General features: G+C 43.8%; 1 protein-coding gene and 2 pseudogenes across 3 annotated transcripts in view; 1 reads left to right on the top strand and 2 right to left on the bottom strand.

Moving 5' to 3' along the window:
• The window catches only part of SNRNP200 (small nuclear ribonucleoprotein U5 subunit 200), a 29,050-nt gene extending 6,017 nt beyond the window's left edge, over positions 1 to 23,033 (bottom strand). Inside the window, exons 1-33 of the mRNA XM_080931109.1 lie at positions 22,847 to 23,033; positions 22,288 to 22,451; positions 20,682 to 20,853; positions 19,247 to 19,439; positions 18,631 to 18,686; positions 16,299 to 16,397; positions 15,414 to 15,566; positions 15,157 to 15,256; positions 14,818 to 14,954; positions 14,296 to 14,379; positions 14,043 to 14,216; positions 13,611 to 13,748; positions 13,116 to 13,271; positions 12,415 to 12,585; positions 9,742 to 9,935; positions 9,423 to 9,546; positions 7,798 to 7,947; positions 7,360 to 7,470; positions 6,497 to 6,628; positions 6,153 to 6,341; positions 5,630 to 5,827; positions 4,913 to 5,065; positions 4,720 to 4,800; positions 4,339 to 4,422; positions 3,806 to 3,912; positions 3,376 to 3,494; positions 2,944 to 3,098; positions 2,666 to 2,855; positions 2,311 to 2,484; positions 1,561 to 1,721; positions 780 to 1,007; positions 325 to 516; positions 59 to 237 (exon numbers count right to left, since the gene is read on the bottom strand). Of these exons, the coding sequence (XP_080787235.1) occupies positions 59 to 237; positions 325 to 516; positions 780 to 1,007; positions 1,561 to 1,721; positions 2,311 to 2,484; positions 2,666 to 2,855; positions 2,944 to 3,098; positions 3,376 to 3,494; positions 3,806 to 3,912; positions 4,339 to 4,422; positions 4,720 to 4,800; positions 4,913 to 5,065; positions 5,630 to 5,827; positions 6,153 to 6,341; positions 6,497 to 6,628; positions 7,360 to 7,470; positions 7,798 to 7,947; positions 9,423 to 9,546; positions 9,742 to 9,935; positions 12,415 to 12,585; positions 13,116 to 13,271; positions 13,611 to 13,748; positions 14,043 to 14,216; positions 14,296 to 14,379; positions 14,818 to 14,954; positions 15,157 to 15,256; positions 15,414 to 15,566; positions 16,299 to 16,397; positions 18,631 to 18,686; positions 19,247 to 19,439; positions 20,682 to 20,853; positions 22,288 to 22,451; positions 22,847 to 22,891 (4,763 nt within the window). The 5' untranslated portion in view covers positions 22,892 to 23,033. The remainder of the gene's footprint in view (positions 1 to 58; positions 238 to 324; positions 517 to 779; positions 1,008 to 1,560; positions 1,722 to 2,310; positions 2,485 to 2,665; positions 2,856 to 2,943; positions 3,099 to 3,375; positions 3,495 to 3,805; positions 3,913 to 4,338; positions 4,423 to 4,719; positions 4,801 to 4,912; positions 5,066 to 5,629; positions 5,828 to 6,152; positions 6,342 to 6,496; positions 6,629 to 7,359; positions 7,471 to 7,797; positions 7,948 to 9,422; positions 9,547 to 9,741; positions 9,936 to 12,414; positions 12,586 to 13,115; positions 13,272 to 13,610; positions 13,749 to 14,042; positions 14,217 to 14,295; positions 14,380 to 14,817; positions 14,955 to 15,156; positions 15,257 to 15,413; positions 15,567 to 16,298; positions 16,398 to 18,630; positions 18,687 to 19,246; positions 19,440 to 20,681; positions 20,854 to 22,287; positions 22,452 to 22,846) is intronic.
• On the top strand, positions 10,612 to 11,015 carry LOC308431742 (small ribosomal subunit protein eS24-like; annotated as a pseudogene). Its single transcript has one exon. The product of its transcript is annotated as a small ribosomal subunit protein eS24-like (transcript).
• A 1,750-nt stretch (positions 23,034 to 24,783) lies between the features above and the next one.
• Positions 24,784 to 25,237, bottom strand: LOC308431443 (small ribosomal subunit protein uS11-like; annotated as a pseudogene). The gene has a single exon. The product of its transcript is annotated as a small ribosomal subunit protein uS11-like (transcript).
• Positions 25,238 to 26,309: the final 1,072 nt, after the last annotated feature.

The raw sequence follows: 26,309 nt of genomic DNA, 5'->3' as shown, positions 1-26,309 counted from the left end.
TTCCACTTAATATGATCTTCATGCACCCACTCATCCCATTAACCAGACCACACCCTACCTCTGCCGCTGGATGTCTGCTGCACAGGTAGTAAGGATGTCTATTGCAGTGAGGCGGGTCTGCTTGCGAGATGGGACAAAAACGATGACAGGTTTCTTGGGTGAGTGTTTGGTGATAGCATGGTACACAGGCTTGGCCATAGAGAGCAAGCGAGTCTGTGTGTGACTGATGTTGAAGCCCTGGAGAGGAAGGGAGAAGACACTGAGGTTACTAGACCTGGGTAACTAGGGATCCCTGAGGCCATGGAGGAATGAAGACTGTCCTACCTGGATGTGCAGTTCCAAAGGTACAGGGCGCACATTAGGGTGGAAGTTGAAGGTGGAGGTGGCACTGCAGCCCAGCCAGTGAGCCACATCCTTGGCATTGGAGAGCGAGGAGCTAAGTGCCACAATGCGAATGGGCCGCTCAATCTGGGAGGAGATGTAGCGCATCCTGGAGCAGATCACTTCTAAGACAGGCTGGGAAGAAGAGCAAGAGTCACTTCAGGCCCAGGCTCCCTACCCTCTGCCTAATCTTCCCTTTGTAAACCACCTCTGCCAGTCCCAATTATGGTTCCCTGCCTCAAAGAGACAACCTTTACTAAGCAACATTATATATAAACTCAGGTCACCCTTTTGAAATAAGGCAATAAGCTGAAATCTCTGTACCCAAGTCCCTAGTCTCAGGCCCAACATAAACTGGGTGGGACCAGTCCTTCTCTGTACTACAAAGCCAAGCATACCCCATTCTCGCCCCCAATAAGGTGGACCTCATCCACCACAAAGAGGTTAATGTTCTGGACATTCTTGCGCTGCTTCCATCTCCGAGAGAGGATGTCCCACTTCTCAGGGGTACTGATGATGATGTTGCCTTTGCCCAGGAGTTTCAGGTCTGTGCTGGTCTCCCCCGTCAGCAGCACTACCTTCTTATTGAGCCTGTCCTGAAACTTCTCATACCAGTCCATGTACACCTGATGGGCAGGGGAGAGAAACGTAAGAACAGTAAGCCGCATGTTCGCCTCTCACTTGCTAGGAGGAAAGAGACACGACAGACAACTGCAATGACACCTTATGCTTCACTTATGTTTTGAGATGGGAGCCCAGGTTGACCTCAAACTTTGTGGGTTCAAGTAAACCTGTTGCCACAGCATCCTAAGCAGCTGAGATGACATCATGTACCACCATACTATATCAATGATACTGTTTGATCTACAACAGCCTTTAAATGACAAGGAAGCTTTTCTCTAAGAAATGATAATGTGCTAGGTGGTGGTGGTATTGCAGGCCTTTAATCCCAGCACTTAGGAGCTAGAGGCAGGCAGATCTCTAGAGTTTGCGGCCAGCCTGGACTACAGAGCAAGTTCCAGGACAGCCAGGGCTACATAGAGAAACCCTGACTTGATAAACAAACAAACAAACAAAAAAGAAATGATAATGCAGTTGTCAGAGATGAGAAAACCCCCACCTGGAGTTACATATAAAGTGGCTTCTGAGAAACTGACAGCCCCACAGCATATTACACACCTGCTCTGCCAGAGCCTCCATAGGGGTAATGTAGACACAGCGTCCCTCAGAATTCTGCAACAGCATCCGTAGGATGGCAAATTCCGCGCAGATAGTCTTCCCGCTGCCCGTGGGGGCCCCCACAAACACGTTATCATCACTGTTGTACACAGTATTAAACACTAGAAACCAAAAGATGTAGAGTAAACATGTAGAGGGGTGGGGGAATAAAACATCATTTGTCAAGATTATGAACACCATGAACCACAAAGTCAATCAGCTACACAATATACAAAGAAGCTTGAAACACTGTCCAGATGGCTGTGTCTCACAGTGCTTGCTCTGTGAACAGTCATTATTTATAATGATAGAGTGAGGTCCCAATCTGGTTGAACACCGAAGCATCAGGAACATGCATTAGCACCTGAGCAGGAGTGATGACAATACAACATGGAGAGACCTTACTCTTGTGTCCTCCTCAGAGAGATCTGCAGAGCAGCAAAGTGTCAGCTGCACAACACACTTACACTAGGTAACCTTAAAGAGGCAGGCAGGGATGGCGGGGAGGGCAGAGACGGGGCACAATTTTAATCCCAGCACTTGGGAGACAGAGGCAGATAGATCTCTGTTGAGTTGAAGGCCAGCCTGGTCTATAGAGTAAGTTCCAGAATAGGCAGGATAGTTGTTATATAAAGAAACCCTATCTCAGAACAGAACAGAACAGAAAAAAGGCAAGCACAGGAACCAATTATATGAGACTCAGACACCTACCTTGAGTCTGGATGGGATTGAAGAAAGGAAATTTATCTTGGTAAAGACTCTCAAAAGCACTGTTTCTCAGAGCAGACACAGGCAATGGCTGCAGGTCCAACAGTTCAGTTGGAGGTGGGTATTTCTCTGGTAGGATCAGGTGCCGGAAGGAGACAGGCAGCTGGGTCTCACAAGCTGTCAGGAGAGAATGGAAGGTTAGAAAGCAATCCTCCAGCAGACCTTCCCAGCCCATCTGTTAACAGTGGGGACCTTAGGTTGTGTTTGTATCACTCTTTCAACAGAGACAAGGTTACAACAAAACAAAAAGCCCTCTTCCATATCTTCAGAAGGCAGGAGACGCAGAGGAGATACTCACAGAGCCAGCGATCAGACACCACTCGAATAAAGTACTGAGGAGGTAGTGGTTCAAAGACTGGAACAAAGAATGTGATGAGGTGCTCATCCTGGGCATATTTGGCCTTCAGGAGAAAATATTCATGGTGCAGAATCACCTCGCTGTCTACATCTTCCACCAGAATCCAAAATGCCTCTGATGAACCATGGACCTGCCAACCCAAGCATGGTTGAAATAATGATGAGCCATTGAGGGGACTCAGTAACTCCAACTCTACCCCTCTGACCAACAAGCCTTGCCTTCTCATCCCACTGGAAATCTGGTGTGATAGTCAGCTCTACTTTCAGCGTAGATCGTGTAATGGGCTGCAGGTGCACTGACAACTCCAACTTGGGGAAAAGATGGACATACTTGTGGATGGTCTTCCCCATCTTCGGCATTCGAATAAGCTCACCTATGAGGAATAAGAGCATTGTGGCTGCTGCCCAGTCAGCCTAGCAAATCTGCAAACAGGGCCCAAGGGCAACTGTGGGAAGAGCAGATTCTATGCCAGTGGACAGGTTCCCCACTTTAGCTTCAGTGCAGTACTAACAAGTCAAAGTCCTGAGTGTGAGAATGAGCTTATATAACAGTAGGGTGTAAACGCACATACCAGGGCTTAGGGACTGGGAAGCAGGAGGCTGACAGAGAAAGATGCCTGGGCTGCAGGACAGGACAAGACTTTCACGCACCTATCTCATTATGATTCAAGTCATACAGCCGCTCAAAGGGGAAGTTCTTCTTCTCTATCTTCTTCACTACTTCCTCAGGAAGTTTGCGGAACTGGCGAAGAGGACACATGGACTGCCACCTATTCAGAAAGGAGATAGAGCTGGCTCACCATTTCTGTAGCGCTATAAATAAACTGCCTTCCCCACAGTTTTCATCACCACTCCTAGCAGTCTAAATGACCACCAGGCCCTATCATTAAAGGAAGATGTCTGAAACAGACAGCAGAAAGACTGGAAAACCACTACAGATGTTGCTCCCTAGCCTTGCACTCTACAGGGGCCTTCTACTTCCCAACTTTCACCTATGTTCATGCTACATCTCAGCCACCAAGACTGAACGTCAAATGCACTGAGGCCCAAACTCACAGCAGCCAGCTTCGAGCTCACTTACATGCGTTTGTCAATCATCTTGCAGAGATTCAGGGTCTTATCTGTAAGCTGTGCCCAACCTCGGTTCAGGACAATTTCGAAGATTGCACGCATCAACCGGCCAGCCGACTGGGGAAAGACAAGTATTTCCGTTGTGAATCTCCACATCTTGTCTACCACAACTTGATTAGCTCAAGGTCTGATGAGATCACTCATACCAATTCAAAAACAAGAGTTTTTCTGCCTCCTACCTTTTTAGGTTAAGACAGGGAAATGAATAAAATGTTTTGTCAAAATTTTAATAAACACAAAGCTATGTTGGGAAGTCACTTTTCTTGAAGGTGACATGCCCTGCGGATCTCATACAGAGCCTCTTAGCACTTTGTGAAGCCTGCCCTTCCTACATGCTCAAGATGAGCACAGCACAGTGGCGAATTGAAGTGGCGGCAGGCAGCTGGCCCGCCAGCAGTGTCAGGCCACCTTTCTTTGAGGAACACAGCACAGAGGGCACAGGGATTATTTGGACTCTGCTCATCACTCAGTGCAACTCCTCACCTGTGTCACGTACACCATGTCAGCCATCAGCGCAAAGCCTTCGAGTTTCAGCTGTGAGATGAAGGCTTGGAGAAGGACGTTGATCTGCAAAGAAACAAGGGAGAGCTAGCAAAAGCCAGTCACTGACTACTCAAAAGAAATTATTTGCATTTCTGCTCTGGGCACATGTTCCAGACAGGATCTTCCATGGTTCCTGATTTACACATTAAATAATTATTATTCCACATAAAACATATGTGAGAAGGAAGCAGAGTATTGAAAAGTTAAGGCACAACCAGTACAGCACATACCCCTACCACTCCCAAAGAGTAGAAAACATTGTACATGTTACCATGTGTGAAACCAAGTTCACGATTCATCTCAAAGTGAAGGTATGCTTACCTTAGCACTGGGTTCTTCAATGCTCTCCTTTACAGGGATGGGTACTCTCTCCAGTAACTTCTGCAGTTCTAGCTTCTCCTCCTGCCTCAAGGAAAAGACAGGTCATGGAAAATCCACAGGGCAAGGATGAAGGAAAGAATCCAGCAGCCTGGCAGAGGTCCCCACTCCTGGCCTGGCAGGTTCATAGACTCACCTCTCTTACAGTGATGTTCTTGAACTCTGAGGACAAAGAGAACACTCGGAAAAGTTCAATCTCACTAAGAGTAGGCTTCAGCAGCTGGTTGTAGGTCTGCACAGTATCATTAGTGATATAGTAGTGACTTGCTATCCGGCCAAGTTCCGTCACCTAGAGAGAAAGAAAACTCAGTACAAGTTTGACCAGGGATCAGCCCCCAACTTCTAACATCAAATGACTGTCACACAAGGACATGTGGATAAACTTGTGATACAACTGCTGCTCAATCAAGTGATTCGATACAGCAAGAAAGACGGCACAACATCTGGCCTGTGGAGCACTGATGCCCATGTCAATCAATGGCCGTATGACCTAACTCCAACTCTGAAAATTTAACTACTATTTTTAAAACCTAAGGATTGGAGAAACGGTTTAGTGAAAGGTGGCTGCTCATCCAGTTAACCTGTGATTCAATTCCCAGCACCCACATGGTAGCTCACATGCATCTCCAGTCCCAAGCAGCCACTACCCTCTTCTGGCAAACATACAGACAAATCACTCATGCAAATAAAATTTTTAAAAAATTTAAAAGAAAATAAATATTTGAAAGTTAAGTTCATAGCTCATAGGGTACAATTTAATCCCCAACTAGACAATAGGTAATCAGACAGATAATACATAAATTAAGGACATAAACTTTTGCTAAAACTTTCTCAAAAATCACATGCTAATCACCTGGAAGTTGCCTGTCTTCTTGTCATACTTGACCAGATTGTTCTTGTCAAGCATCAAGGCAGCAGTGTGAACAAGATCGAGTCGGCGCTGGTCCAGCAAGGGATCTCCCTTAAGGTCATCATGAGAGATACCATAGAGGGTAGGGGACCGGAGCATTCGGATGTATAAGTAGGCATAGCCCAGCCAGTTCACTGCATCCTGAAAGACAACTCAGGCTGTTTAGCATGATGACCTGCTCATGACCAAACAAAAGCACCACAGATAGCTTGGACACTAATTCTTAAGCACAAGGACACATATTACAATGTCTTCTGGATGTTTTCAGTATTTCAATTTAAAAATCCCTTTCAAATATCTTAAACATAAAAGGAACTATCTAAGACAAACTTGAGAAGCTTGCCCTGCATGAGATGTGGTCCAAAGCTTGAGACACTGCTGGACCCAAACATCCTCACAGGAGTTATGTCACTCTTGAGTCCCTGAGGAAAAGTGCAAAGCTCCAAGGACAAAGCTTCTCCCCTACCTTTGCATTCTGGACGTTCCCCAGCACAATTTCCGCATTGAGCATGTCAGGCAGCTTTGATACCATCTGGCTCTCAATAGGAAGCTGCTGGTTGAGGAGGGAGAGGTAGTACTGGAGCTCCCCATGAGATGTGATGAGTATACCTTCACCCTTAGTATCATACTGCGGCCGTCCAGCACGGCCCAGCATCTGGGCAGAAGCAATAAAAGAAAATGTTATAGCAGAGGTTTTGACTCAAGTCTACACACTTTAGAACTCAGCCTTTAACTGCCACCTTTCCAACATTCTTGCATCCCAGGCACAGGATGCTCATCCCATTGAGAATCATCTCAGAGGCTCTGTACCTGCAGAATATCCAGTGCTCCCAACTCTGTCCAACGTCCCTTCTCTGGACTGTATACTTGGGTACCTTTAATGATGACTGTGTGTGCAGGGAGATTTACACCCCAAGCCAGAGTTGCGGTAGAAACTAAAACCTGCAGAGATAAAGGAGGGTAATAAGGACAACAGATCGACCATAGCAGGGTCATATCCTTGGCTTGTCTAGCTCCTGGCTTAACTGGAGGCAGGAGTGGATATATGGTTCAGTACTCCAATGTGACACTAGAGCAAAAAGGTAAGAGCTTCTTTGGTCTCTTACATATTGGAGAATTAACATACCAAGGCTCCAGAGACATAGGTCAGAAGCTTAAACTTGTATTAATCAACTCAGTTATAAAACATTCAAAATCTACCACCCTGAAGAGGTAAATGTGGTCCTGACCCTGTGAATAATTACAGTGTAGAGTTCTGTGAAGCACCCATCTTCTCTTATGCAGTGTACAAAGTGTTGGGAGAGAAAGCATAACTATCACAATCTTCCAGCTTGGCTAGCTGGTCCAGATCTCAAACTGTTTGGCAATGGAGAGTGGCTCAGTGGTTGGAGCATGTACTACTCTTACAGAGACAAGGTTTCAGGTTCCAGAATCCACATATGCTCACAAGAATATATAACTTCAGTTTCAAGGGATCTAGTGCCCTCTTCTGGCCTCTGAGAGCATTTGCATACATGTAGTGCACATAAACTCATGCAAGCCACGTACACATACATATAAAAATACATATAAATGACTCTTTTTAAAGAAAGGTTAGAGATCCCACTCAGGGCAGAGCTACAGGTGTTCTAAAGCCTACATCATCTGCTCCTATTAGGTTTACACCTCCTCACCTGAATATGCTTGTCAGCAAAAAGATCTTCTACAAGTGTTCGGTCAACTCTAGTCATGCCTGCATGATGAATAGCAAAGCCATAGGGCAAAAGATCCTTCAGCTCCAAGTTCTGTGAGTGGAAAAAGAGTGAGGTCAGCCTCAGTGGGACTCCTCCAAGGCCAAAGGAAGCCCCCATATCCACATAGTCACTTTTAACAGAAACGTATGTTCTTCTATTTTTATATAAACTGTGTGTAGTATTTGTGTGAAAGGCAGTTCTCTTCCACTATGTTGGTCCCAGAGACTGAACTCAAGCCATTAGGATTGGTGGCAGGCACCTTCATCTGCTGAGTCATCTCCCTAGCCCCAAGAAAATTACGTTTAACCTCCCTAAAACAGAAGAATCTACCCAACAACATGGAACCAGTCACCAGAGAAGCAGGTGGCCTCTTCTTACCTTGCACTGTTCTGCTTCTGTACGAAGGACTTCAGTGGAGGCAGAACCCTCACGAAGAAACAGACCCAAAGTGTCCTTCTCCAGACACATGTCACGGATTGCCCTTGCTGTCTTCCCAGTTTCTTTTCGAGAGTGGACAAACACCAGCACCTACAGAGAATCAGGCTGTATCTAAAAGATGCACCTTCAGCAGCTGCTCTCCTAGCACCAGGGCACCAGCTAGAGGAAGCAGAGGCTGCTCCACTACAACCAGAAGCCATAGTTTAGAAAAAGTGTCAATGGTAAAAATACATGCTACTTTGAAAAAATGTCTAATAGGGCTGACAGTACCCAAAAGGAAGCTGGGCCTGGTAACTCCAACTATAATTCCTACACTCAAGGCCGCAGCTAAATTTCAGGCTAGTCTGGCTACACAGAGTTCAAGCCCAGCCCAGGATACACAGGAGAATGTACCAAGGATAGTGGCAGAGTCTCACAGCTAAGAAACTAAACTAACCCTAGAATTCTACCTTGAACAATAAATCTAAATACACAGTGTATCAAGATTTAGAGACCTCAATTAAGAATATGTTCAGAGCCTTAGCAAGTCTAAGCTAAATAAAGATGTATTTGCAAGATAATACCAAAACTACTAAAGGCGCATGCCATCATGCGCCTGCAATTAGGGTTTTGTATTGTTTAATAATACATCTAGTTTGTCCATGTCAGAGTAATGATCAACTCTCTCCTTCCGCCAAGTATATTCTGGGGATCAAACCCAGTCATCAGTCTTGGGGGAAAGCGTCGTTAACTGCAGAGCCATATGTCTGGCTTCATTTTACTAGGTTCTAATAATTTTCAGCTACAGTTTTACTATCTTATAGACAGACTGATTTTTTTCTAGTTCCACCAATTTGGAAACTAGGAAAGTATTAATGATAAAGTTGTCATTTATGATCACAAAACAATTCAGATTACCTTTCATCTAAGCTAAGTAATAGTTGTTTCCAGGAAATGATCCAATTTTTCTAAGTTACGAGTTTATTTATTTATTGTTAATTTTTATTTATTGTATGAAATGAATGTTTTGTATACATGTAGGTCTATTCAACATATATGTGCCTGATGTCCACAGAGTCCAGGAGAGGTCAGATGCCCTGGACCTGGAGTTAACAGACTGTTCTGAGCTTCTATGTGGGAACTAAGGATGAAATCTGGGTCTTTTGTGAGTCTCCAGTGGTCTTAACCACTCAGCCGTCAGTTTATGGATGACTGTTCACAGTGTTCCATCTCCTGTTTATGCAGTGATGGAAACTGAGCCCAGGGTTCACACACGATGTGTGCCATATCACTGAGCTCTATCCCACGTCGCCAATCATTGTTTTGTTCTGTTTTGGTTTTGGGGGGGGTGGATGGGGTATCACTGTATAACCCAAACCGGCCTACAGCTGGCTTGAGGCCCTCCTGTCTCAGCATCCTAAGCTATGGTAGTAGATTCACATGCTAACTCTCCTAGGTCCCGACCATCTTTTAATGCAAGTTCTGTAGTAATAACTCATGTCATTTCTCATCATTGGTGATTCATAGTTATCTTATCAATTTGCTTAAGTCAAAAATGGAAAAAGGTTCAAGAACCATCAACAGACCTGATTTTTTCCAGCATGTTCCATGATTTTCTCATAGACTATTTCATTCATGATCTGAAAACGTTTGATAGCTTTCTTCTCCGTGATGCCCACATATGTCTGTTCCAGAGGCACTGGGCGGAAGCTAGAAGTTCAACAGTTATACAAATGAGATTTCTGGCATTGAACACTGTGGGGAAAGTTACTTTCCATTGATCTAGAAACTATAATACTTTGTAAAATACATACAAAAACCCTAAAACTCATTAGTGTGCTCCTTAGAGGAGGGTAGGGGACAAGAAGACTGCCTTGGTAACAAGTTTCCAGTTTCTTCTTATACCTGTTGTCAAAGTAGAAGAGGCCCTTAGCAGGGTCGACACGTAGAAAGGTGGCCACATCTTCATAGTTGGGGAGGGTAGCACTGAGACCAATGAGTCGGACATCTTCTTGGGTCATCTCAATGTTCCGGATGGCCCTGGCTACCAAAGCTTCTAAGACAGGGCCTCTGTCATCATGTAGAAGATGAATCTCGTCCTAAGGAAAAGAAAGATGCAAACTGTACCTCCTCCCTTGAGACTAGTCCACTGTACAAGTGTACAGTCTTAAGATGCCTAATGAAGACAAGAGAGGGAGGGAGCCTTAAGAAGCCGAGGAGTTCTGAAGAACAAAGACAGCTCATAGTAGGAATGAACACAAGTGCAGACTGCTCAGCACTTGTGCGTGAGTCCTCCACTCTACTTCCTTACAAATACATGACGGTTCTGACCAGGTTATGGCAAACAAGCCTTCCCTTTAGGCAGATTTCTTCATCCAGATCAAAAACTACCAAGGCTTTACTGACAGTAAGCTTACACTCCAACAGCAGTGCTTCTGAGATACAGTAAGCACTGGAAGATCTGGAGATGCTGCAGAACTGAAAATGGAATTCAAAGGTGTGGGCAGACCAGGGATTCAGCATCCCTAGAAGCAGCTGTGAGAAAGGCATGGAGTAGCAAGGCTCTAAAAAGGGGGCTAGCAAACTTTTCTTAAAGGGCTGAACATCTGGTACTGCACATTCAATACTGTAGGCTTATGAGCCATGTAACTATATATTTGTTACAAATATTCAATTTAGCCACAGCCACAAGACAAGAATAGCTATAAAAAGTACATAAGCCAATGTATAAAACTGTGTTCAGTCCTCCTCTGCAGCTCCTGTACCGCTGCCATCATGAATGACACTCGGTAACCATTAGGACCAGGAAGTTCATGATGAACCGGCTGCTTCAGAGGAAACAGATGGTCACTGATGTCCTTCATTCTGGAAAGGCAACAGAACCAAAGACAGAAATTTGGGAAAAGCTGGCCAAAATGTACAAGACCACACCAGATGTCATCTTTGTGTTTGGATTCAGGACCCACTTCGGTGGTGGCAAGACAACTGGCTTTGGCATGATCTACGATTCTTTAGATTATGCAAAGAAGAATGAGCCTAAACACAGACTTGCAAGGCATGGCATTTATGAGAAGAAAAAGACCTCCCGTGAACAGCGAAAGGAACACAAGAACAGAATGAAGAAGGTCAGGGGGACTGCAAAGGCCAATGTTGGTGCTGGCAAGAAGCCAAAAGAATAGATCTGAGGTGACTTGATGCTATGGAGTGATGTGACTTCTGAGAAGGCCAAATAAACTAAAAAGCTTCTACAAAAAAAAAAAAACTGTGTTAAATAAAACAAAAACTTATAGCCATAGTTTTCCCAACTTCCACTTTGAATAAAGAATATGAACTACTTTCTTAGGCACCTTAATCAACCCTCAGAGGCCAGTGAGACTGCCCAAAGGGTAAAGGCACTTTACTGCCAACCCTGATGGCTTGAGCTTGATTCACAGAACATGCACAGTGGAAGGGAAATTGACTTTCACAAGGTTTCCTCTGACCCCCACATACACACACTATGCAACATCACAGAAAATAAATAAATGCAATTAATTTAAAAAACAAAAACCAAAAACCAGATTCAACCCTCAGCTAGAAATCCATTCCATTCCCTACAGGCACTTCTACATGAATAGAATGCAAAGTCCTACTTTTTACCTGTCCTTTGTGACAATGGATTATTTATAAAGAAACATTTCAATGTTCTTGGAGAACAGAATTATTTTTGTGTGTTTCCATTTGATTCAAAATATTGAATTCTATAGAACAAGTTCTAACACAGCCAGGACTATATAGAGAGTCCTTTCCAAAAAGCCAAATTAAAACATAAAAATCAGCTATAAAGAGGATAATGCATGTGGCAAACACCATGCATGACTGGGAAGGCTTTGTTACATGCAGATTCAGGCTTTAATGGCAACACCAAAGCTCACAATGACTCTTAGGAAGAAGGTACATCTAGAAGGGCTTTAGGGAAAGCTGGGCATGGTGGCACACACCTTTAATCCCAGCACTCAGGAAGCAGAGGCTCTGTGAGTTTGAGGCCAGCCTGGTCTACAAAGAAAATTCTAGGACTGCCATGGTTACACCAAGAAACCCTGTCTCAAAAAAGAAAACCAGCCTCCCCCATCCCCCCAAAAAAGAAAGGCATTAGGAAAGAGAACCAGTAAACACAGCAAATCCTCCCTTGTTATAACACAGTTCAAGAATAGTCATGTGAGAATACTGAGTGCTTGTGAGAAAGCTCCAAGAAAAAAAAAAGAGCAGAGTCCTATGATCACTGTTCCTGGAACGTGTTTCCATGGTTCTCCCAGGCATGGTGGATAGAAGTGAGTTTCTATCACTACTGTTATTCATATGCTTCAGGAAAAAAACATGTTTTGCCATGTGGTCTTGTCCTGGTAACTGAACACCTTACTCATGTGATTTTTTTAACCCTCACAGTATAAATTGCCTCATGCTCTGGAATGAAGCTGCTACTTTACTTTTAGTATGTCTTGTGTTTAGGCCCCGTTCTCCCAGGTTCATGCCACCAACTAGAGCACCAAACACTCCCTCACCATGTTGTTCTCTCCTTCCCACTACTCTCTCACTCACCAGGACAATGAGTCGCACCAGCTGGGTGTAGGTGCGCTCCCCGCCCTTGCGTGTGATGATGTCCCACTTCTCAGGGGTGCAGACAATGATCTGTGTGGCACTGATTTCCTCCTTGCATAGCTGGTGATCCCCAGTCAGCTCAGCAACAGTAATGCCATACGTGGCCAGGCGCTGGGGAAGGAAAGGATCATCAGCAGTGAGTGACGGGGCTGAAGGTGCAGCTCGGTGGCAGGGAGCCTGGCTAACGTCTAAGAATGGTAGATGGTTCCTGAGGGGTCTAGCAGATGTTACTGTGCTGTAGACAAAGAAAACTTAAGTATCTGGTGAATTAGGAAAGATGAACAAATATTAAATTTCACTCAGGTGGATGAGGCAAAGGATCTCCGGGAGCCCTACATGAAGCAGGAAAGTAGACACAAATAGGAAAGTGGAACTAAAGTAACACCCCACAAACTATCAACCATATTCACTTGACAGAAATACTGTAAGATGCAGTGATGCCACTAAGAAAATTCAAGAAAGACAGAGTCGTGAAGGAGAGGCCAAGACAGTTTTGCTTCAGAAATTACTTGGGTCAAATTCTACCTTGAAAATGGCAAAAAATATTTAGATTCCCTAACAAAGAAGCAGCAATGCATAGGCGCCTCCCTACCACATGGACGGCTGCAGCCAGTATCTTATGGAGAAGTGATAGGACTTACCTTTCCAAAACTGCCCACCATTTCCTGTACCAGGGACCGCATGGGAGCGATGTAGATGATCTTGAAGTCATCCACATTGATAGTGCCATCCATGTTGATATGTTTTCCTATCTCTCGGAGCATACACATCAGTGCTACATTGGTCTTCCCAGCACCCTAGAGAGGGGTCAGAAACAAAGCCTGTTCATCTGCTATGGGTTATCACCAAAACAGAACAAACCCCAGGATTGCCCCATGTAATTCTGCCCTAATGGGTTATCCATCACAGAACAGAGAATAGCCAGAGGTGGTATGCTATACCTTTAATCCCAACACTTGGGAGGCAGAAGCAGGCAGATCTCTGTTAGTGTAAGAGCAGCCTGGTTTACACTGTAAGTTCCAGAACAGCCTAGAGAGGCCCTGATTCAACCGAAAAAATAAGGCCTAGTGTACAGATTAGGATTCAACTTGCCACCAAAGCATTTCAGGAGAAAAAGGAGGCAGGCCAGTACTCACAGTAGGAGCACACAGCAACAGATTCTCATCTGTCTCCAGGGCAGCACGGTAGAGTTTACTCTGGATCCGGTTCAGCGTCTTGAAGCCCTCAAATCCTGCCTGGGCATACTTTGGCAGCTTCTCCACCGGGAGCAGTTGCTAAAGGAAGAAACATACCATACTTTAATGCTGCAGCAGGTTGCCCATTCTTACAAGATTACTATGATCTCACTTTAATTTCCCCATGATTTCATTCCATGGCAATCACCATTCATAATTCTCCATTATAAACCTGTCCAGGGAGATCACTATTGCTTCCTAATCTTGGAATGAGAAAACTTTGGAAGTTTCCACTCCTAGAATAAATTAATCTGAGACAAAGTGACATTTTATTTAATGCTAAAAGCCAAACCGGAAGAGAGAAGCAGAGAATAGAAAAGGCGATTCACTCACTTCTTCTGAACCAAAGGGCTTGGGCTTCAAAGCAGGCACATGCACCTCTTCATAGCCCTTACGCTGGCGTCTGAAAGACCCATCGGGAAGCTGGCAGCGCTTATTGGCCATGAAGTGGCTTCCTTGGGTAAAAACAAGGTCCTCCAAATCCAAAACCTGCCTCGGAGCCAGAGCCTGGAAACAGGTAAACCATAAACAAGCTGAGCAGGTGAGCTTCCCAGCCACCACAGCCTGGGAACAGCCTGGCACTCACCTCTCCACCCTGGTCCAAATCCATGGTTTCCAGATCTGTGTCCATTCGGGACTGACGGACTCTCTCTCTCCGAGACCTTTCTTCCTGCAGCAGGAAAAGAGAAAAAGCACAATCGTCTCTATCATTCTCCTGGGTTCTTGTCCCTTCCAGTCCCTTCTGGGTTAGGCTTCATTCATGGATGCTAAACCAAGTATCCCCAAACCCAAAGACATCACTTTATTTTGAGACCTGCCAGAGACTATAAAATAAGTAAGTCAGAGATAGCAAACACAGTGACAATGCAGTGTTCTAAAGAGGGATGTCAGAAGTAGACAGTCTACAATTAACCACCAATTAAACGATCATGCTCATTTCCCTGGTTGTAGTAAACAGATCCCACGGTACTAGATGAAGACAGTGCCACACACAGCAATCAGTGTGCTGATTCTAATTTGCAACCTGACAAATTCCAGAGTACACAGAGATATGATTTATTACCTCAAACACTGAAAGAGAAACAAGACAGACTAAACCAGTCCTTACTCTGATCAGGTCTTCCTTCTCAGTCTCATGGAGCTGATAGAGGAATTTGGAAAGCTCTGGATCAGCTTCCATCTTTCCCATGATCCTCTCCTTTTCAGCTTCACTCTGAGCACTGGCCAACAAGGTACAGTACAGAACTGCCAAACACAATAGGGAGAGAGAAAGTGTCAGAGAGTGAAATAAAACCAACTTTTATTCCTGGGCAAATAGAAGGTGCCAGGTGCACGCGCGCGCGCGCGCGCGCACACACACACACACACACACACACACACACACAAACACACACTTCTGAGAGGGGGGCATACGAGTGCATGCAAGAAAAGTGCATGGTCTACTCACTCATCATCCTGTGCTGCCGCAACACTTTAATGAAGTCAAAAGTGTTGAAACCAAGGAGCAGAACCAGTTGGTTCTCACATTCTCGGTCATCACTTGCTGTCTGAAGAGAAAATAAGACCACCAGTAAGAATCCAGCCATCTGCTACCTCAAACACTGTCCCTGCACTGGCAGCACTGCGGTGAGAACAGCAGCCTTCCAAATACTGACCCTCTCTGATGAGACACATGGAATAGAAGAAGGACTATCTTGGCCATACCTTCAAAATCTCCAACACCTCATCTGCCTTCTTCTGTGACACAATGGCATCATCATAGAAACGACTGAGCTGTCGCTGCAGCCAGAAGGCGTCGATATCCCGAGGGTGTAAATCCTTCTTCTTAGAACTCATCAGCTCACCTGAGGCTACAAGCTAAGAAGGAGACCAGGCATGTGGCTCACTAGGTATCCAAGTTACCTGTCATCCCATAGGCTACCTTCTGAGGCCTTTCCAGAAAGAAGCAACTCTATTACACTGAATTCAGGAGCATACCAGACTAACATTTCATTAACATGTATCTTTGGGAAGAGTAACAATTGACTAATGTCCTAAGAAAATCTAAATGTTTACTGAATAACAAGGCTCAAACTGGGCTTGGTGGAACAGCTGTAATTCCAGCACTAATGATACAGGAGATTTCGAGGTCAAGGCCAGCCTGGACTACAGATCGAATTCCAGGACAGCCAAGTTACACAGGGAAACCCTGCCTTACAAAACAAGCAAATAAACCACTCTAATATTCTTGTCATTGCAATGTTATCCATATATCAAATTTTAAAAACAACCCAAATAGCCATCAAAAGAAAATCTGGAAGGCAGGCACAGTGGTTCATGCTGATAATTCCAGCACTTCAGAAGAAGGAAGAGGAAGACGTTAAAAAAGTTTGATGCCTGCCTGGGCAACAGCAAAACTCCAAACAACCCCAAAAGCTGAGAACAATGAGAATAGCTCAATGGTGAAGCACTGACCCAGCATGCCTGAAGCTGGCTTCAATCTACAGTAGCCCCCACCCAGAATAACCAATCATGGCTCAGTGAGTGTCCTAGTAAGAGGAAGTGCTTCACTCAGAAGCAAGCTAGCCTACACCAAGACACTGTACTTACATTAGCGGAGAGGGTACAGCGCACAACAGCTTCATCCCCTTCCATGTCATCATCAGAAGCTTCTTCTCGGACTTCCCCATACACATCTTCATCACCTTCCTACAGAGACAAGCCCAATCTCAATACAGACGTGGAACTGGTCCTGTGTCATACAAACCCTGTCTTTAAATCACTCTAAGTAAGTGTCATGCTTAGAACAACAGCTTTGAGATAAAGTCAATAGTGTATCAACCATATTCCAGGAACATCAATGAAATGGCCATTTGGAATGGGCTTATTAGATGTATCTGTCCTCTTTTCTGCTTCTCACCTTAGCTGCCAAATATCAAACATGAGATCATATGCTCCTTCTGAAACACAGATAATCTCAAACTAAGACTACTGGCTAACAGAGAAGCTATGAAGATGCATACACAGGAAAGTAGATTGTGAGCTAGAAATGCAGGCACCATGCTTGGTTTGCAAATTCTCAATTGTGGAGTGTGTCCTTTATCAGCATCACATTCAATAATTACCATTTGTTAAATAAACTGCTATGAGCAAGGAAATCTGTGTCAGGTTGTTCCTAATTAAAACTACCACTTAACAGCTAGGCAGAAGAAAGAAAGAAGGGAGGGAGGGAGGGAGGGAGGGAGAAAAGAGAAAGGGAGCTAGAGAGATGACTCAGTGGTTAAGAGCACTGACTGCTCTCCCAGGGGTCCTGAGTTCAATTCCCAGCAACCACATGGTGGCTCACAGTCATCTGTAATGGAATCTGATGCCCTCTTCTGGTGTGTCTGAAGACAGCTAGAGTATACTCATATACATAAAATAAATAAAGGAAATCTGTGTCAGGTTGTTCCTAATTAAAATTAAAACTACCAACTAAAAGCTAGGCAGTTAAAAAAAAAAAAAAAAAAAAGCTAGGCAGTGGTGGCACATGTCTTTAATCCCAGCACTCGGGAGGCAGAGGCAGGTAGATCTCAGTGAGTCTGAGGCCAGCCTGGTCTAATGAGCTAGTCCCAGGACTGCCAAGGCTACACAGAAGAAACCCTGTCTAGAAAAAAATAAAAAGGAGGAAAAGAAGGAAGAAAAAAATAAAAGAAGGGAGGGAGGGAGGAAAAAAGAAAAGAAGGGAGGGAGGAAGGGAGGAAAAAAGAAAAGAAAAACTTTCTACCAATTAACTATTCTGTAGGAAGCAGCATTTTGTTTTACTAAAACAGAAACTGAGGCACAATGACCTGCCCAAGATACAGGCTCAAACTCAAGCTTCCTTGGCTCTCAGTTCAGTGCTCATCCTGACTCTGGTAACACAAACTCACTCACTGAAAAGTCTAAAGTAACTACTTTAAAAAAAAAAAAAAGATGATTTAGAGACATTTAAAGAATTTCATTATGTAGCCCAGCTGGCCTTAACCTCCTGATTATTGGAACTGTGGGCACTGTGTTACCATTCCTAGTTCAACTTTTCTTTTTTCAATTGTCCCACTATTCCTATTTAGTTATAATCTAGAAGTGGCAAGCTTTAACCCCAGGAGCTGCTACAACTGCCAAACAGCTAAGTACAATACATCCATACTCCTAGGAGAATATGCTTTCTTTTGAAACTAGCAACTAGTACACAGTATTAAGCCACAGTAAATTACTATAATATGGTTAAAATGCTATAGCAGGACACATCCTTACTGAAGACCTGATTTATCTTTTTCCCTTTGTTGATTAAATGTATTCTGAAAATTTATTTCATACATGTACACAATTCATATTGATTTCTCTTACTGCTGTTCTCGCCCTCTTCCCACCTCCACGGAGCCACCTCTTCCCTACATGTCTACTTCCCACATCCATGCCTAGTGTGTTATTTGTTACCCACTGAATTTAACCATCAGAAACTATAAGGCTCAGAAGTGGTTACAGGACTGAGGACAATGACCTCCTTTCCATAACTATCAATAACCAATAGTTAGGCAGCAAGGAGAAGGGACTCCTCCCCAGTCCCTGACTGGGTGTTGAGGGCCAGTCTTGTACAAGCCCACAGTAAGTGCAGCTGCTTGAGTCCATGGTTGCAGTAACTGTGCTGTGCCTGCAGGATGGCATTTCTCAATCCTTCTTCCTAGTTTGCCTGGTCTGCCTGGTTTACTATAAATTGTCCATTTACATCTACTAGTTTAAATTAGCTTCTAAAAGAACTAAACATTAATAACTTTTTAAGCAGAATAATACAAAATTTGTAGAACTACCACAAAACACTGTAAAATGTATTTAGCTAGGCATTTCAGTTTATAAGAAGAGCTCCCACTACCTTGGTAACATCACAGAACAAAACAGAAGAGATCCATTTAAAACCACTTACCTCCTCATCAGACTCGAACTGCACATTCACACCGTAAGTCTCATCAATGTTGTCATCTGAGGTCATGTAGAATTATAAAAAGAGGGCAGTAGTTAGTGTGGAGGTGACACTCAAGCCCATTCTTAGCTGCCTAGCTTGCTTATTTATTCTCAGGCCAGAACACACACTCAATCAACACAGAAGACAGCACCAAGCCCTCTTGAACCTGTGAACCTGGATCTCACCCTGCTCTGCTTCTTCAGTTCCTAAACCCTTCCTGCTCTCTCTCACTGTCTACACAGTAAGTCTCTATTTAAAAATGGCTGCCAGGGCTGAAGAGATAACTTGGCTGTTAAGGGATAAGGTTCACAATGAAACATCAAAAGATGACTATCCTCTTTATTTTTCTTAGATGGGTTTTGCTAAGGAACCCTGGCAGCTGGAACTTGCTATGTAGACCAGGCTGACTCGTTGGAATAAGCCTGTGCCAAAAGGCCTGCAGATTAGTCATTTTCTTTAAGCAACACAACACAAGTCATGGAAACAATACTATTCTAAAACGTTAACAATGATGCTGAGTACTCAACAGAAAGGTCAACAACCACAAAACATGATCAGGACACAGGAGCTCAGGTACCCATATTCTGGATCTCCTTGTCGCCACCGTAGTCTGTGATCTTCTTGCCCAAGTTTACCAACACATGGTATCTCGTGTCATCTGTCTGACCCAGCAGCAGATCAATCTCCCTTCTTCTCTCCTTGTCTCGAAGCTTTTCATTCTTCAGAACAGCCAGAACTTCATCAGCTGCCCCACAAAGAATATCTCGGGGCTAAAAAAAAGAACACAAACAACATGAACAAACAACGATAACAGGTAGAACACTGACCACCTTTGTGACAACAGAAAGTAAAGAAGCATCTATCTTCAAAACTACAGGAGCTGTGGAGATGTGGCTCAAAAGCTAAGAGTACTTATTGCTCTTGCAGAGAACTGGGTTCAATTCCTAGCACCAACATGATGGCTCAAAAAAAAAAAAAAAATCACAACTGAAATTCTAGAAGATCTGAAGCCTTCTGATCACAAAGGGTACCAGAGACGCACAATGTACACACATGCATGCAGGCAAAACAGTCACACACATTAAAGCAAGCACATTTGCGGCATTCTAGGCTTTGAGCATTCATTAACAGAACACAGTGGCACATGCCTGTAATCCTAGCACTTGGGAAGCAGCAACAAGACCAAAGTTCAAGGCCATTCTTGAATACATAGTGAATTTGATTCAGATTGAGCTACAGGAGACCTTGTCTCACATGAACAAACAAAATAAAACTTCAAGACAAGAGGGAGCTGCTGAGAATTTAACACAGTGATGCCACACCTGCTTAAAATTCATGAGATCCTGGAGTCAGTCTGAGCACTTGGTGGGGGTGGGGAGGGGTATGTAGGTGGTCTTCAGAAGCAGAATACAACCTGTACAATAGCTTGCCACACACCTCTAGGTGAAAGAGGCACTCAGCACCCTTCCTCTGTTCTGTCACACTTTCACTGTTGTGTGTTCATACATCCTCTATCCCTCACCTCACTAGAGGACTCATACAGGCTCTCGATCTTACCAGAAATGGGCAGAGGTTCAGGGCCACTTGGATTCATTCTGACAAATACTATCTCCTTGACTACAGTATCTCATGTCTCTCTTCTATTTCACTGAAAATGAATGCTAATAGCACCTATTCATAGTTAACATGCTGACCTGTGTATACTAAGTGCTAATTTCTGCAAAACAGTATTGCCTCCCCATCCAGCTGGGGAAATCCAGAGATAAGATTCTTCTGATTGGACTAGCAAGATAGTTCCTCAGGTAAGGGTACTTCAACCAAGCCCAATTATTTGATCCCTGAGTCCCCCACAAAGACAGGACCAACTATGAAAGTCGTCCTGACTTCTGCATGCATATATATGTACACACACACACACACATACAAGCACACAATAAATAAATATATGTAATTAACAATTCAGCCAAAATTCTTCTACACACCCTTTCTCTTTTCTCCTCTAGTTGCCTCACCTGATCTCCAAGAGCAGCCTGGATGAAGCTGAGCAGCACCTCATAGGTCTCCCGGGTCTCCTTAGTTTTGGGCTTATAGATGATGCCGACCATTTCATCAATGCCCTCTGACAGCAGAGTATAACCTTTCATCTTGTTGATGTCGTGTCGGTCCTCATCACGTTTTCTCCTCCTAAAGGACAGACAACATGATGCTGAATGGGAGAACTTTCCATCCCCAAGACAAATTTACCCTTTCTATACATCTAATACATGAATCGAAATAAGTAACTCCTACCAGACCTTAATTATTCGAAGAAGCACTTTTTTATGGGTCATATTTATAGAAAGAAAATATATTCTCTTCTAATATGCTGGTACAATAAGATGCAGTCTCATTATCTTCAAATATACACCTTTTTATAACCACATGAGATTATATATTTAGTAGTGAGAGAAACTAGGCTCTAGTGGAATCTACTTCTAGTGACTCCCAATAAATAACTAGAAGACACCAGACTCTGAAAACTGAAGGACCAAGGAACAATATTTAAGCTCTTCAAAAACATAATGACTCAAACCAAGGCCTGGGGATTGTTAAAGACTTCTTCATAGTAAGAAAGAAGAGAGGGCTGGAGAGATGGCTCAGTGGTTAAGAGCACTAACCACTTTTCCAAAGGTTCTAAGTTCAAATCCTAGCAACTATATGGTGGCTCACAACCACCTGTAATGGGATCCAATGCCCTCTTCTGGTGTGTCTGAAGACAGCTACAGTCTGAAGATGAGCTACAGCATACTCATATACATAAAATAAAATAGATCTTTAAAAAAAAAAGAGGTGGGGAAGAAAACAGTTTTCTGGGAGGTGGGGACACATAACTTTAATCCCAGTGCTCGGGAAACGAAAGCTGGTGGATCTTGAGTTTAATGCCAGCCTGGTCTACAGATTGAAATACCCTGTCTTGAAGAAAGGCAGGCAGGCCAGCCGGCCAAACAAAGTTAGTAGTATTTAACTTTTGAAATGAATCCACCAACATGAAAAGACAACAGAAATCATCAGTAAGTGATAGGCAACAAAAGAAGAAAGAGGCCAGGAGAGACGTTTGTAACAATGTGGTGGAGTTGAATTACTGAAAGATTAACTAGAGTCCTGAAAATAGTCAGGGATGGGACTGAAGAAGTCTCGAGCAGTTTGACAAAATACTTCTAAGAGGACCCGAGTTCAGTGTACAGATCCACACTGGATAACTCAAAACCTCCAGTAACTCAAGCTCCAGGGAATCTCAAACCGTCTTCGGGCCTCCACTTAGACATTTGCATGCATGTGCACAAATCCACACAAACATACACATGCACATAATTAAAAATAAAACAGATCTCTAAAAAAGATAGTGTGAAGAAAATTAACATCTATGAAGAGGAAATATGTCGGCAAAAGGTATCAATAGATTTTGTTCCACTTCATTACATCTAAGTTCAAACAAGTTTTAAACCTTGAAGAGGTTTTTGCTATGTTTTGTATACACCACTGATTTTTACCATACAAACTTCAGCAAAACTACTGCTCTAATGCTAAAGATGGGCTATGCATTAAATGGAAAAAAAATAGCATCCCCTTGGTACTTACTTGGCCCGTCTTTCCTCCTGCATCTGTGGTTTGGTCCGCTGAGCCTTATCTCCCATCCGGGTTCCCTCCAACTTCCCAACCAGAGACAGAACCTCTCCTGTCGGTTCATCGCGACGGGTTCGGTCAATGAGAGAACGGTCAGCTTGGAGCACAAGATTTGAGTTCTGAAAAGATCACACTTTATCAAAACTTTGATATATACTTTTAAATCCCGTTATTACAGTGACACCAGAAGACAGGAAAACACTGGAATAAAAATAACGCTCTTAATAAGAAATAGTATAGCATTACACTATACACGAACACTGTAGTCTCTGATAAGGTAAACGGCCAGCGTTCCTAACAGCATCCACAATAGCCCACAATTTGGGTAAAATGTTGGGCAGATTGAGGATAACGGGGAGCGAGTTTAGCGCTGAGCACACGCCTCAAATTTCATTAAGGTTATTCCGTCGTGTTTTATTTAATCCATCCTTCACCCAGTTCTGATTTCTCCCTCGGTATTCGTGGCTATCCACGACTTCCCTTGCCCGCAATCTTCCTCCGAGACCATACGTACCGCCTTGTACTCGTACTGCAAACTGCGGGCAGTCACATCCGCCATGACTGCCGATGCTCTGGGAACTGAGTTCCACGCTTCCTCACGGTGCGAACCGGGAACTCAGGGTTCCACGCTTCCTCGCGGTGCGAACCGGCTCGGCAAACCTCTCTGGCCCAACAGGTAAGACGCAGGACAAACGTACGGGACAGAGAAAAGAAACGGACTTCCTTCCGCTTCCGGGACGCACGCTAAAAGTGAGATTCTACCCCCTCCCCCACGGCTACTGCGCTGGGCTTCTGGGCGGAGTTTGCAGACGATAGTACTTCCGGGTCACGTATTGCACTGCCGGACAAGACACACGAGCGTACAAACTATGGTTCCGGGCAGAACTACTGAGCCAAGGCCTAAATCCCTAAGAGTCCCTTTCTGTAATACTCTTGGTTTCTCATACCAGCCGTTCTGTGAGGCAGGCAAGCTTGCAAGCAAACGGAAACTAAGGAGCTCCATTTCTGGATAAGGAAGCTGAAGGTTCAAGCAAGTTAGCATGTGTCTAGTAACTGGTTTTCTCTTCTGTGTTGAGAAACTGGGGAAATGCTCCCTGTCCTATTCAACTCACCCCAAACTCGTTTCAGCAAGACTCTCTCCTATATCTGCTGACTGACAGTAGAGGAAGAAATATTTATGCCCAATCATCTGTCACAGCCTATGTCAGGAATTTTTTTAAAAGATTATATATATATATATATATATATATATATATATATATATATATATATATATATATATATATATATATATATATATATATATACTGTAGCTGCCCTCAAACACACCAGAAGAGGGCATCAGATCCCATTACAGATGGTTGTGAGCCACCATGTGGTTGCTGGGATTCGAACTCAGGACCTTTGAAAGAGTAGTCAGTGCTCCCAACTACTGAGCCATCTCTCCAGCCCCACTATGTCAGGATTTTAGGTGTGCACAATTGTGCAGATTAGAGCATGTTTGTGTGTGTGTGTGTCAATTTAATTTTTTTTTAACACAAACACAGTCCCCAGCTACCTCAAATCATGCAGTTGAGTTTCCAGCATTTGGGGAAATTGCAGGGGTCAGCACATCCAGAGTGCAATGGATAAACCTTACCTGGGAAAACCACCTTCGGGATCATGGTATCTCCCCTGCCAGGCAAGTAGGATTGGAATTTTAAAAGGGGCTGGAGAGCTGGCTCAATGGTGAAGAGCATTTGTTGCTCTTGCAGACTGAGTTTAATTCCCAGCACCCACAGAGTGACTCACAACCTTCTAATTCTATCAGATCCATGGGCTTCCTAAGCACTGCACAAACATGGGCATGCATGCAGTCGGAACACCCATGCACATGTAATAAAAATAAATCTAAAAGAAAGAAAAAAAGAATCTACAGTCCGGTGGAGGCACATGCCCTTAATTCCAGCACTTGGAAGTCAGGGGCAGGTGGATCCCCGTGAGTTCAAGGTTGGCCTGTGCTACAGAGTGAGTTCCAGAACAGCCAAGACTGATACACAGAGAAATCCTGTCTTGAGAAAAATAAAACAAAACAATCTAAAATAGGCATTTGTATTTCACCAGAGAATGTTTGAGACTAAAGAAGCAGGCTTGTAATAGATCCATGATGAAAAGGCCGGCAGAGTTCTCAGCACCTGAGGGAGCTAACTTCACAGACAGCATCTCAAGCAAAAAAAGTAGGTAGACGTAACAGGATTGTTTCTAAATCGAACTGGAGGGGACTGGAGCATATCACACACCCAAATGAATACTCCTACATGGTCACCAGAAAGCTAGTTTACCTTACAAGAACCTAGGACAGCTACCATAGAGGAAGAGAGCAGCTCAAGGAGTTAGTGGATCGTTTTTGTTTGTTTGTTTTTAGCTTACACAAAGTAATTTATTAACAGAAAATAACTTAAGAAGTTCTGTTCACAGACGGTGACCACGACGACCACCCTTCCTTCAAGTGCTGTCAGAGGGGATGGGGTGCCATCCTCAATCCGACCAATCTTCATCCCAGAGTGAGCAAGAGCTCTGAGGGCTGACTGGGCTCCAGGTCAGGGGTCTTGGTCCTGTTTCCTCCTGTAGCCTGGAGTTTGACAAGCAGGGCAGTGATGCCCAGCTCCTTGCATCCTGGGCAGCCAACATGGCTGTATACAGACTCACCTCGGTCAGCCTTTACCTTCATTCCACCAGTCACTCAGAAGATCGTTTCCTTGCCAGAAAGATTAATAACATGAACAAAGGTATCATTGAAGGACGCAAAGATGTGGCAGACACCAAATACATTCTCTCCTTTCACCACCTGAGGTCCAAGGCTGATGACCTGTTCTTCCTTCTTTTCTTCCCCCCCCCCCCCAGAGGTGTCATTTCTGAACGTCATCTCTAGACTCCTCCACCGGAAAGAGAGAACAGAATGTTTTGGTTTTTTGTTTTGTTTTGTTTTGTTTTTTTATGATGACATTCTGCTGTGGGAAAGGACAAAAGCATTTACACGAAAGCCTCAAGCATGGCTCATTGCTGTCTTAAACATCTTAACATCCTTGTTTGAAACATCTCTGTAAGAAAGGACTGCTGTGTGGTGGAAGGGAGAGGGGAATAGACTCCCACATTTAGTCCTCTGTCCTCCATGCAAGTTCTGTGTCACATGCATGTTCACATGTATGTACACAATACACACCCAACAAAACTGTTTAAAATGAACATTATATCTGTATAGACAACAATTACGGCAAATGTTCCTAGTTGTACTGAAAGGAGTTCTTCATTCTCAGCCAGTCAGAGCCTTCAAGGCTTCAGGGTAAGTGGCTCCTTCCTTTTTCCTCCCACGGTCTGTTAATAGTCTGTCTTTCTATCCTCACAGGATTTGTATAGTATGGGAATGTCTTATCCCCCTGGGTTTTATCATAAAATAGACCATGACAATCTTTCTCCCTGATCTGGAATTTGGTTGTGCTTGGAGGTAAAGAAAGAAGGGAAGTCACTCTAGAGAAGCACCGATTGGGGGTGAGGCTAATTACAAGCTTCACACTTTAACTTTACTCCTGATACAACCTCTAAGGGCTGTTTTGGTTAATTTCTTGGTTTTGAGATCTTTAATTTTTTATAGCTTTCAAAATGTGTTATTTAATATTGTTAAATATTTAATTTTCTGTGTGTATGAGTTTTCTGCCTGCATGAATAAATGTGCACTTGTTGTAGGGAGTGGGGGTGCCTAGTGCCAGCAAAGGTCAGAAGAAGACTTTGGATCCCCTGTAACTGGAGTTAAAGACAATTGTGAGCCACCCTGGGGATGCTGGGAACCCAGTCCAGGTGAAGAGTAAGAAGTGCTCCTAATCACTGAATCACCTCTCCAAGCTCAATTTTTTATTTTTTGTAAATTAGAAATTTCATCATTTCTATTCTCAAACATTTTAAAATTCAAATTAAACTAGGCTTTTATAATCTTTAGCTCT

The sequence above is a fragment of the Micromys minutus genome (assembly GCF_963924665.1).
Source record: "Micromys minutus genome assembly, chromosome: 17".
Lineage (NCBI taxonomy): Eukaryota > Metazoa > Chordata > Mammalia > Rodentia > Muridae > Micromys > Micromys minutus.
This window is presented reverse-complemented; position numbering and strand designations above follow the sequence as displayed.